Source organism: Oncorhynchus mykiss, chromosome 8, assembly GCF_057628025.1.
Source record: "Oncorhynchus mykiss isolate SJ-2025 chromosome 8, ASM5762802v1, whole genome shotgun sequence".
NCBI lineage: Eukaryota > Metazoa > Chordata > Actinopteri > Salmoniformes > Salmonidae > Oncorhynchus > Oncorhynchus mykiss.
The window spans coordinates 29,418,893-29,430,982 of NC_143029.1; the positions used below are offsets into that span (position 1 = coordinate 29,418,893).

Consider the following 12,090-nt stretch of genomic DNA (forward strand, 5'->3'; position numbering starts at 1 on the left):
TATCTCCCCCACCCAAAACAGCTGAGTGACAAAGTCCGGGCCCAGTTATACAGAAAGCATAAAGGATCGGTCATAGAGCTAGTAGCACAAGGGAACTGACCTCCACACAGCCAATTAGCCATTATTATAGACAGGTCCGGCTTTAGTCTTTTGGGGGCCCTTAGCGCAATTTGGTTGCGAGGCCCCCCCACCAAGTGGATACATTTGTATTTTTTTTATATTTCCTGCAATTCTACACATTTTTGCCATGGGGTTTAAAGAAAATTAAACTGCAAAAGAAAACTGCAGAAAGCTTGCTTTCTACACATTTTGCCATTGGGCGGAGAGACAATTTGGGAATTTTTTAACAAATGTCATGGAATTCTACTAATTTTGCCATGGGGCACAGAGACATTTTTGCAGTTTTAAAGCAAATTTCATGCAATTCTACACATTTTCCAACATATCCCATCACATGCTACAACAAAGATCATGTTATATGATCCCATGACATTTGGTTTGAAAAACTGGGCCCAGGTTATACAGTGTCTAGGATAAAGCTGGGGGAGTACCATTTCTACAGGTACGGGTACTGACATGGACTACGAGACCGCTGTCATCCACTATAGGCTGGCCTCGGAACAGCAGCACAGCGCTCAGGCCATGTTCAACTTGGGCTAAATGCACGAGAAAGGCCTGGGCATCAAACAGGTGGGCACACGCACATAAACAAACTCATTCATACACACATGCAACCCTATAAGTCTAACCCCTTACTTTCCCCCCTCCTGTAGGATATCCACCTGGCCAAGCGTTTCTACGACATGGCTGCTGAGGCTAGTCCTGAAGCTCAGGTGCCCGTCTTCCTGGCTCTGTGTAAACTGGGCCTGGTCTACACCCTGCAATACCTGCACGACCTCAACGTGAGTGTACAGTACAGAGCACTTCCTGGACCCGGTGCCTCTGGGAGTTTCATTTCCCTGGTCGTTTCCATTTCAACTCATGGGGGCCAGGCTCAATGTTTGAGGCTAACTTAATTTATTACATTTGTACAGGATTCATGGGATTGTACTATGTTTGTTCAATGTAGTCAATGCTCTCTCTCTCTTTTTGATCCCTCCGACCGACCCTCTCTCTTTCTCCCCTCCCACCCTGTATCATCTCTCTCCCCCCTCCACCAGATGAGTGAGGTGGTCAGTCAGGTGGACCTGGACCAGCTCCTGGGCCCTGAGTGGGACCTCTACCTAATGATGGTAATCGCCCTGCTGCTAGGCACCGTCATCGCCTACCGCCAGAGACAACACCAGGCAATGCCCCCTCCTCCCCCTCCTCCCCCAGCCAGGCCTGCTCAGGAGCAGGCCCAGCCGGAGGCCCAACCTGAGGCCCAGACCCAGCCTGAGGCCGAAGAGGCGCAGCAGTGAGCGATAGAGATGGAGTGGGAAGAGAGAAAGGGAAGGTGATATCCTGACCCATACCCTCTTCTCTGGTGGGGTGGGTAAAGGCAGACTAACATGCTCCCATCTTGGGCACCACCTTTTCCCTCCTGACTCCGGCATGTTGACCACAGACTGTAGGCTACTGAACAGGCCAGACTCGCCCTACTTAACTCTCTGTCTCTGTCAATGCTCTCAGACCTTCCAAGTTGAAGAATGAAGAAAGGAATCGGTGAGAGGGAGAGTGGAGTAGGTTGATGGACAAGGCCATGGAACAGAGGCTGTAGAAAAGACAATATAGACTCAACCTCTTAGTGTGTGACTCAGGGTACCGGCAGCAGAATCACTTCTCAGAACTAGCCACGGGGGGCGATCGAGGCATCATCTTAATTATCGTCCGATCTGGGAATGAAACTGTCTTGTTTTGTGCACTCTAGTAGCGATTGGGCTTCGGAAACAGCAGCCAGATTTTTTCCCCGCTTTTCCTTTTCAGATTTGATGTACGAGTTTAAGGTTACAACTCTACTTATCGGCAAATAAGATTCCAGATGTCTACATAAACCTTGAAATACCAACATATTCGTCAGGTGGCAGCAATCAGAACTGGGCATGTGAAGTCATCTTCATCTCCTTGTTTTTAGCAAAACATTTTTCACAAATACTCTTTGTTAGGAACATGTTTTGTAAGCATGTTCTGTTCATAAACAATGAATATTTACAAAGCTATTTTTTTCCAACATGGTTTTGTCAGCACATTTGCTTGATTAGCAAGCGTTAAAGCTTTTTTTGAGCAAATATTTATTTAGCAAACATGCATTGTTTGTCTTTCAATGTAGACGTTTTCTTCAGGATCTTATTTTGTTAGCGAATATCCTTAGTTAGCACAAATGTTGAACTAATGAAGTAAACATAAACGTGCTCATTTATTTGACATCCAGTTCAAAATCTTTCAGTACGTAGCTGAACTTTGGTCAACTTACTTGTTTGAGTGGACCAAGTAATGAAAGATATTATTGTCAGTCATTTCAGCTCTGCTTTGGTATGGTCAAGGATCAGAATGAAGGATAGAGAATCCTTTGCTACCCCTTCACTAGCTACTCCATTTCCTTCCTCATTGCAGCGCATGATTCTGTGTCTCAGATAAAGTTTGATTCTTGAGATATTATCCATATAGCCTAATACAGATAATATCCTTAAGATAATATTATAGGGATATTGTAGAATGCTGATCCTCACCATAGATGCTCCCTTACACCAAAATCCTGAGTGAATGCTAAGTTGAAGAAATCTGTTGAAGAAAACCCTTAAGTCTCTACACCGTATGTGCCTGATGGTGGTGCACACTGCTAAACTCTTAAAGGTACACTTAGCAAGATGACATCATCAATAGAACAACATTAGACAATGGCAACAACAGAATTCAAATCTGCCAAGAATACAGTTATTAAACCTATGTAACAATTTGCATCCTCTCTTGTAGCACGCCCACATTGGGAATAGCCAATAATTTCATTCTTGGCAGATTTGTACTCTCTTGATGATGTTGGTCACGTTCCCCTGCTCTGACGTTGCATGCATCAACCAATGTTTGCGTACCACGTCGTCGACTGTGCCGTCGGGCACCAAATTGCGATAACATAATGTGGTTGGCTGATACGTAATGCCTATCCAGGGGTTGTAAGGTCTGGCATGTGTCAGAAACGTCTGGGTATAAGGAACACGACCGTTGTCTGTAAGTAGGAAGTTTCCCCATTTTGTATGATGATGTCAACTTGCTGAGTATAGCTTTAACCCTTTGTGGCATTTTATTTTATTTTACAATTCTCTGTATTTGTTTGTAGTCTGTCTACATTGACAATTTATTATGTTATTGTAGGTACATTTTCAGGTGGCTCCATCTCCTAGTAATTGGTAGTTTCTGGCACCATGGTTAATTTTCTCCTGTTTAAACTGTTTGATTTGATAAGTTGAACTGCAACAGGAAGACAGATGGTGGCCTTTTTGTCAAGACTCATTAGAAGAAAGCAGTGACTTTTTCAGACCATTTGACTTTGTTATACATGGTTCCACTCAGGGTCATAATCGGGGTGTGACTATAGGCCACACCCCCTCACCAATAGAGCAGGTCGTTGCTTCTCCAGCTTCTGCTTCGATCAGCTCAGGGGCTCTGTATCAAACTTTTCAGAGTAGGATCAGTTTAGCCTTTTAGATCATAATGAATAAGACTATTATGAACAGGAGGGATCTGATCCTAGATCAGCAATCCTACTCTAAGAATCTTAACATATATGGCCTCAGATCTTCGTATTTGAGTATATGGTGGAAATGGGAAATGCTGTGTGCCAAGGTAAAAATCATTAGAGTACTTTCAGCAAGATGAGGTATAATACCACTGAGAGAAAGAGAACATTTTCACCATGCATGTACTATTTCCAATGGAATATGACCACTATTTTATTGCCTACGGAGGATCTACCCTTTGCATAATGTACAGAGAAATACACATATTTATTAGCAATACATAACATTCAATGTATTAACTTATATAAGATGTAAAGAGAATGATTCCGATTTTGTATGAGAAGATCTTTCAAGTAAGATCACTCACCATAACATACCAATGATGTTCTCCATGCTCAGTTTGGTTTGAATAGAATATCAACACAAGGTACGATATAATAAGTCACACACTATTTCCTTGTCTGCAATGAAACATTGGCCCAGGTCGTCGAAAGACTACAATGGGGATCGTAATAAATACCAAAACTCCCCACTGTACACTGAGTGTACAAAACATTAAGAAACCTGCTCTTTCCATGACAGACTGACCAGGTTAAAGCAATGATGCTTTATTGATGTCACTTGTTAAATCCACTTCAATCAGTGTAGATGACGGGGATGAGACGGGTTAAAGAAGTTTTTTTGAGCCTTGAGCCAACTGAGACAAGGATTGTGTATAATGTGCCATTCAGAGGGTAAATGTGCAAGACAAAAGATTTAAGTGCCTTTCAACGGGGTATGACAGTAGGTGCCAGGCGCACAGGTTTGTTTCAAGAACTGCAGTGCTGCTGGGTTTTTCAAGCTCAACAGTTTCCTGTGTGTATCAAGAATGGTCCACCACCGAAAGGACATCCAGCCACCTTGACACAACTCTGTGAAGCATTGTAGTCATGGGCGGCCCGTCAGGAATTTCAGGATCCAGTTGCAGAGGGAGGTGTTTAGTCCCAGGGTCATTAGCTTAGTGATGAGCTTAGTGGGCATTATGGTGTTGAAAGCTGAGCTGAAGTCACTCTCACATAGGTGTTCATTTTGTCCAGGTGGGAAAGGGCAGTATAGAGTGTGCTTGAAATTGCGTCATCTGTGGATCTGTTGGGGCGGTATGCAAATTGGAGTGGGTCTAGGGTTTCCAGGATGATGGTGTTGATGTGAGCCATGACCAGCCTTTTAAAGCACTTCATGGCTACCAACATGAGTGCTATGGGGCGGTAGTCATTTTGGCAGGTTCTTTGCTTTCTTGGGCACAGGGACTATGGTGGTCTGCTTGAAACATGTTGGTATTACAGACTCGGTCAGGGAGAGGTTGAAAATGTCAGTGAAGACACTTGCCAGTTGGTCCTTGCATACTCTGAGTACACGTCCTGGTAATACGTCTCGTCTGGCCCCGCGGTCTTGTGAATGTTGACCTGTTTAAAGGTCTTGACCTCATATGGAGGATCTACTCCAGGGATCATCAACTAGATTAAGCTGTGGGTATGGATGTTGATTTGATGGATTTTCAAGGGGCCGGAACATTATTACAAATCATTTGTCGACTGCAAATTGACTGCAAGAAGCCCAAAGACATATAGTCACATATCTCTCTCTATTATACGTGGGAATACTTTGGAACAGATTTCCTCCAATAAAATCAGATTTACTAGTGGGAGGGTTTTTCTCAGAAAACATGGGGGGTGGGGCAAATAAAGTCACCCGCTGGCGCGAGTTGAGGAACCCTTATCTACTCGTTGCTACCGAGTTTGTATGCTAGCTTGGTAGCTAGCTCAAGTTGGCTAACAATAGCAAGGTAATATTACTTTTATATTGGATATTTGGTGGATATTCTGTTTTCAATCTTCAATAGCTCTTACGCAAAGCGTGCCATGACTATGAAGACACTATACTCTGAATTAGTGGAGGATGGACAAAAATCCACAGCTTTCTTTTTTGTTATATATATTTTGATGTTTTGTTGTTGCTTTAAATCTTCAACAGCTCTTACACAGAGTGCCATCACTATGAAAATTATATATTCAGGGGGGGTGTGTTGATGATAAGAATTGGAGGAATTGACTGGGTCATGAACCAGGACACGGTGGAGTAAAGTATAGAGTAAGGCTGTTTATTAACAGTGAAAAGTATTGCTCTAGCGTGCACGGGCTCGTTCACACTTGACTCAGAGAGAGACAGCGGGAACGCGCCCCGAAACATGTCGTGCATGAGAATTTGTACATAGAATGACGTAGGTAGAATTGTCTTTGTTCTTGCTTCGGACTGGTTGGCGTGGAACAGCAGGGCAGGGTCTGGTCCCGCTGTCCCTTCTTCATTGCTGCAGAACTGAGTTCTTTGTTCTCTGTGCTGGTGTGTGTGGTTAGAGAGTTTCAGTGTGTGTGTTATCGTAGCCAGCCACCTGTGTGGGGGATGCCAGTGTAGTTAGTATCTGCTGGGAACAGGGGGAGGGGAGGTTATGAGACAGAGAGCATTTATTAGTGCAGGCTATGATTGCATGGTTAGGCCACAGGCAGACAACAGTCAGTGAATGCTTTATTACATGTGTTAATATGTTATTACAGGTGGCACTTGATTTTTGACCATACTTATCTAATCAGCAGGCAGAAGACAATTAAGTGGTAATGCCCGAGAAGCCGGTGTTTGGATAATGTATTGGCATGGGTGTTGTTAGCCCGGGGAAGATGTATTGGCATGGGGGTTGTTAGGCCTGAGAAGAAGTCGAGGGCCAGAAAACCATGTCAAGATATCCTCCAAGCACTGTCTTCGAGGGCATTATCACTTTTATACAATGGGTTACCAACATTTTCAAATAATGATTGACATATTTCCTGTAAAACTTTATTTTCGTGTATTTATTCATACTATTTCATCCTTCCACAAGATATAGTCCCGACACAAATCTAGGGTTGCTACCCAAGCCGGCTGGTCATTCGTTCTATCGGTTCGGTTGCCAGATACGATCCAGTTGTTCAGTCGTTTTGTTCTGTATCATTGGTCGCGACCCAGTTGTTCATTTGAAATGTTCCTTTGCAATAATGGCTGGCAACTGTCACACTGGTATAAATGATTCGGGAGACAGGCGCAGGAAAACCGTAACTTTTTTTTTTTTTATTACGCCCAAAATTACAGCGTGCCGTGTAAAAGCACGGGGACATAGACCAAACAAACACAAAAACACAGGGTTGAAATCCAAACAAAAGAGCGAGGAGAACCTTGAATAAATAACACTAGCGCACAATGATTATCACAGGGGATGAGACCCGTAATCATCTGCGCAATCCACAAGGGCACACAGCACAGGTACTCACACGCACTAAAGGACATAGTAACAATACATCGACAGCACCATGGTGAACCAAGGGCACATATATACAAATACAATCAGTGGGAATAGGGGCCAGGTGTGCGCAATGAAAGTTCCAGAGGGATCCGTGACAGCAACGTTCATGTCCCTTGCTTACGGTCAGAATAACAAGTAGCCGCATTTGCATTTGTTTAAGTTGTTTTCTAGTGACATTTATTTGGATACATCCATAACAATGACCTAATGAGGCGTGATTTCACCTGGCATAGAAAATGTGCTCACTTGTCAGGACACTGTTGTTCAGAGAAGCTAGTCAACAACACACTAACACAATCACTTCAAACTGAAGCTGGAAGACTGCAAACTAGCTGCACTTCCTTTCGTTTGACCTTTTTTCAATGATGCCAGCTGATTCATGATTTCGACTGGCTGAGAAACGCTGCCCGTCTGTCTTGTCCCGACTCCTGACACGTTCATAACTATGGTACAGCTGAAGATCGAATTTGAATATCGAAACAATGTTGAAAATGTCAGAGAGACAGACAGGTTTATACAAATCTCCGCTGTTGAAAACTAAATGTTAATCGAAAAGAAATGTGAAATAATGTCTAGATGCTTTTTATAGTGGATATCAGATGGAACAGAGTAAATAGGCATTTTAACGTTGTGGATTTAGCCGGTGGTAACTTGTGGAAAAGACACCGTCTGGAATGCGGGTTTAACCATATTCTAGAATATCACACAATGTCTTGCAGACAAACTGCTTGCAATTCCGAAAAAAATATTACATGTGTTCTATGTTGCTGCAGTCCTATGTAAATACAGTGAAACAACGTAACATACATTACCATCCCCTGGGAAAATCATTATATTAGGTCATACATCACATGCACCCAGTCATTTATTCAGTTATTAACAATATACAGTACAACTGAAAGCAAATAACAGTTCAAATACAATAGATTTAAAATATAACTCAAAGTAGTGTCTTTACAAATCCAAGCAGCTGCCAGTCTAAATTCTCGTTAACCCTTATTGTAGTTAGCCAAAACCACTTAACTCATGTGGAGTCACAGCAAAGACTAGTATGGCATTGTCATCTGAATAAGTATTTTTTGTAATGCTCTGACAATAACTCGACTCCCTTCCTTACAAGACTAAGAAAGTTCAGGAATGAGGCCTCCAAAACTGGGCCAACAAGGAGGAGGAGAGCAAGGCCAAGGGCGACTCTCCCACGCACCACAACTTTCTGTATTGGAATCATAGAGTCCAATGTGCAGAGGGGGTCATCAAGAAAAGGTAACTTTCCCTTAAAACAACACAGAACATGCCTTCTGTCCTCGTGCGACAATGTTCTCCCAGGAAAACCTATTTTTTTAATCAATTCATTTCTGCCTCTTACTGGTTGACCATAATAAAGGTCATACCCACTCCACATATTTATATATTTTTTTTATACAATTGTCAGATATTCCACTAGTTAATACACTTTTACAACATTTCTGAAAAGTTAGATTTTTGGCATTATGAGGCTACTCATACAATTGACGTCACATTGATATCATATTACTAGCGCTTGTAAGGATCTGTCCTTCAAAAGTGGGTAAATATTTTTTTATTGGACTGTTTACCGATCTGTACATACAAACACATTCTGTAATAGCAAATCTATTCTCAAAATTATCAAATGGCCAGGTTCAGTTGTATGGATGATTTTAAAACTATGTAGAGTTTCAAACAAAGCAAAGAAACGGAATGAAAATGTGATTAATATGACAACAGAATATTTCAGCTACAGTCCCAGAGGGTGGCTTGTCACTAAATTTGGACTGTCATGTGTGTGCCATGTACAATCACAACCTTTCTTTCACAGATCCCTTTTAATTCATTCCATGCTTACTTTGCAAATTCTTTACTCCACATGTTTTACCTTATTATATAGTTTCCTTATGTCATTTCCTTATTTGTTGTGATTCATCTGTATTTCTAAAATTTCAGATTCCTTTGGAGTACGTGACATGGTTGTTTTACCGTGCAACTTGGGGGAAGAGGATTCTATAAAAAAATATAAAGAGAAACATTTCCACAAATACAGGGCAAGCCGTTCGAGCTTTGTCAGGCAGATTGCCATCACAGGGTGTATGCCCTGACATTACCACAGATGTGCCCACAGGCGATCAGAGACAGCCAGCAGCTGAATAGGTCCACGCTCTACGTCCGTGTGATGGTAAATGTAGTAGCATAACTTAACCTAACAAGAGACCATGTTTCTATAGACCCGGGGTTCTCAAATTAGGGTGTGAGGTACTGCAGGGGGTCTGAGGCCAGATCTCAAAATATATAGTATACCTTGTTTTTTGTATGTCATTTCTTTGAAGGAATATTACTGATTACAGATCAAACACATTTTTGCCAAGGGATCCGAGGAATAAGTTTAGAGGGTGTAATACAAAACAATGTAATATTACTAATCTACAATCTAATTGATGTGCTTAACCCTGGCCAACATGGGCCTGGGAGGCTCACAGGGATATTGTATTCCCTAGTACTCCACTGATTATCAATTATTTCAACTCAACACAATTTAGTAAAAAAATAAAATCACTGTGATTTAAGCTTTAAAACTGCTAAGTTTGCTCTCTCCCTCGTGGAACAATGTGCAGGAAATTAGCTTTAAAAAGCTACCTTTGAAATCTTTCAATGTATGCTCTTTTTATTTCAGTAGAGTTGTGTTCAGATTATGAGGGGGTCTCTCGTAACATACTTCATAAACAACAGGTGCTGACTAACAGTGAAATGCTTACGTGCTGGCCCTTCTCAACAATGCAGAGATAAATCAAATAAAGGAGATAATGGAACATTTAAAAAAGGAATGATAAAAGTAATAATAAATACACAATGGGTAATAATAACTTGGCTGTATACACATTGATGTGAAATTGAGGTAGATACAGTTTAAGTTGGAAGTGTTCATACACTTAGGTTGGAGTCATTAAAACTTGTTTTTCAAACACACCACAAATTCCTTGTTAACAAACTATAGTTTTGGCAAGTCGTTTAGGACATCTACTTTGTACATGACACAAGTCATTTTTCTACCAATTGTTTACAGACAGATTGTTTCACTTATAATTCACTGTATCATAATTCCAGTGGGTCAGAAGTTTACATACACTAAGTTGACTGTGCCTTTAAACAGCTTGGAAAATTCCAGAAAATTAATAATGTCTTTAGAAGCTTCTGATAGGCTAATTGACATAATTTGAGTCAATTGGAGGTGTACCTGTGGATGTATTTCAAGGCCTACTTCAAACTCAGTGCCCCTTTGCTTGACATCATGGGGAAATCAAACGAAATCAGCCAAGACCTCAGAAAAACAATTGTAGACTGGTTCATCCTTGGGAGCAATTTCCAAACGCCAGAAGGTACCACATTCATCAGTATAAACAATAGTATGCAAGTATAAAACCATGGGACCACACAGCCATCATACCGCTCAGGAAGGAGACAAGTTCTGTCTCCTAGAGATGAACGTACTTTGGTGCAAAAAGTGCAAATCAATCCCAAGACAACAGCAAAGGACCTTGTGAAGATGCTGGAGGAAACGGATACAAAAGTATCTATATCCACAGTAAACCAAGTCCTATATCGACATAAACTGAAAGGCCGCTCAGCAAGGAAGAAGCCACAGCTCCAAAACCGACATAAGAAGCCAGACTACGGTTTGCAACTGCACATAGGGAGAAAGACGTACTTTTTGGAGAAATGTCCTCTGGTCTGATGGAACAAAAATAGAACTGTTTTGCCATAATGACCATCGTTATGTTTAGAGGAAAAAGGGGGAGGCTTGCAAGCCAAAGAACACCATCCCAACCGTGAAGCATGGGGGTGGCAGCATCATGTTGTGGGGGTGCTCTGCTGCAGGAGGGACTGGTGCACTTCACAAAATAGATGGCATCATGAGGAAGGAAAATTATGTTGATGTATTGAAGCAACATCTCAAGACGTCAGTCAGGAAGTTAAAGCTTGGTCGCAAATGGGTCTTCCAAATGAACAATGACCCCAAGCATACTTCCAAAGTTGTGGCAAAATGGCTTAAGGACAACAAAGTCAAGGTATTGGAGTAGCCATCACAAAGCCCTGACCTCAATCCCATAGAAAATGTGTGGGCAGAACTGAAAAAGCGTGTGCGAGAAAGGAGGCCTACAAACCTGACTCAGTTACACCAGCTCTGTCAGGAGGAATGGGCCAAAATGCACCCAACGTATTGTGGGAAGCTTGTGGAAGGCTACCCAAAACGTTTGACCCAAGTTAAACAATTTAAAGGCAAAGCTACCAAATACTAATTGTGTATGTACATTTCTGACCCACTGGGAATGTGATGAAATAAATAAAAGCTGAACTAAATCATTCTCTCTACTATTATTCTGACATTTCACATTCTTAAAATAAAGTGGTGATCCTAACTGACCTAAGACAGGGAATCTTTACTTTGATTAAATGTCAGGAATTGTGAAAAACTGAGTTTACATGTATTTGGCTAAGGTGTATGTAAACTTCTGACTTCAACTGCATGTACATATAACTAGGAATAAATTGACAGATAATAAACACACTTTTGGTGCAAAAAAGGTCAATGCAGGTAGTCTGGGTGGCTATTTAACTAACTATTTAGCGGTCATGTCTTGGGGTAAAAGATGTTAAAGGTCATGTTAGTTCCAGACTTGGTGCATCGTTACCGCTTGCCATGCGATAGCAGAGAGAACCGTCTATGACTTGCGTGGCTCAAGTCTTTGACAATATTTTACGACCTTCATCTGACACCACCTTGTATAGAGGTCCTGGATGGCAGGGAGCCGTATGCACTACCCTCTGTAGTGCCTTGTGTCAGATGCCAAGCATTTGCCATGCCAAGTGTTGTGTTCGATGTGCGGCCTTCCGTTTTCTGTAGTCCACGATCAGCTCCTTTGTCTTGCTGATGTTGAGGGTGAGGTCGTTGTCCTGGCAGTCTTGACCTCCTCCCTATAGGGTGTTTCATCATCGTCAGTGATCAGGCCTACCACCGTCGTGTCGTCTGCAAACTTAATAATGGTGTTGGAGTCGTGC

The 12,090-nt window shown here is 41.9% G+C and overlaps 1 protein-coding gene and 1 long non-coding RNA gene across 3 annotated transcripts; both read left to right on the forward strand.

Moving 5' to 3' along the window:
- Positions 1 to 571: 571 nt before the first annotated feature.
- Positions 572 to 1,710, forward strand: LOC110531084 (protein sel-1 homolog 1-like). Its single transcript, XM_036986863.2, has 3 exons — positions 572 to 690; positions 774 to 902; positions 1,161 to 1,710. Exons 1-3 carry the CDS (start codon positions 661 to 663, stop codon positions 1,398 to 1,400), a joined length of 399 nt encoding a protein of 132 aa, XP_036842758.2. The 5' UTR covers positions 572 to 660; the 3' UTR covers positions 1,401 to 1,710.
- Positions 1,711 to 2,929: 1,219 nt separating this feature from the next.
- On the forward strand, positions 2,930 to 11,626 carry LOC110529749 (uncharacterized). Of its 2 annotated transcripts, none has more exons than XR_016497718.1 (3): positions 2,930 to 3,144; positions 8,141 to 8,283; positions 8,983 to 11,626. It is a non-coding gene; the product is annotated as an uncharacterized LOC110529749 (long non-coding RNA). The 2 variants fall into 2 exon arrangements; XR_005052849.2 differs by lacking the exon at positions 2,930 to 3,144 and adding an exon at positions 5,322 to 5,475 and having other exon boundaries at positions 8,983 to 9,917.
- The last annotated feature ends 464 nt before the right edge of the window (positions 11,627 to 12,090 follow it).

Coding starts and splice junctions, on each gene's coding strand:
- LOC110531084 (XM_036986863.2), top strand. CDS start 661: ATGCACGAGAAAGGCCTGGGCATCAAACAG. Junction 691..773: donor AAGGCCTGGGCATCAAACAG/GTGGGCACACGC, acceptor CCCCTCCTGTAG/GATATCCACCTGGCCAAGCG. Junction 903..1,160: donor AATACCTGCACGACCTCAAC/GTGAGTGTACAG, acceptor CCCCTCCACCAG/ATGAGTGAGGTGGTCAGTCA.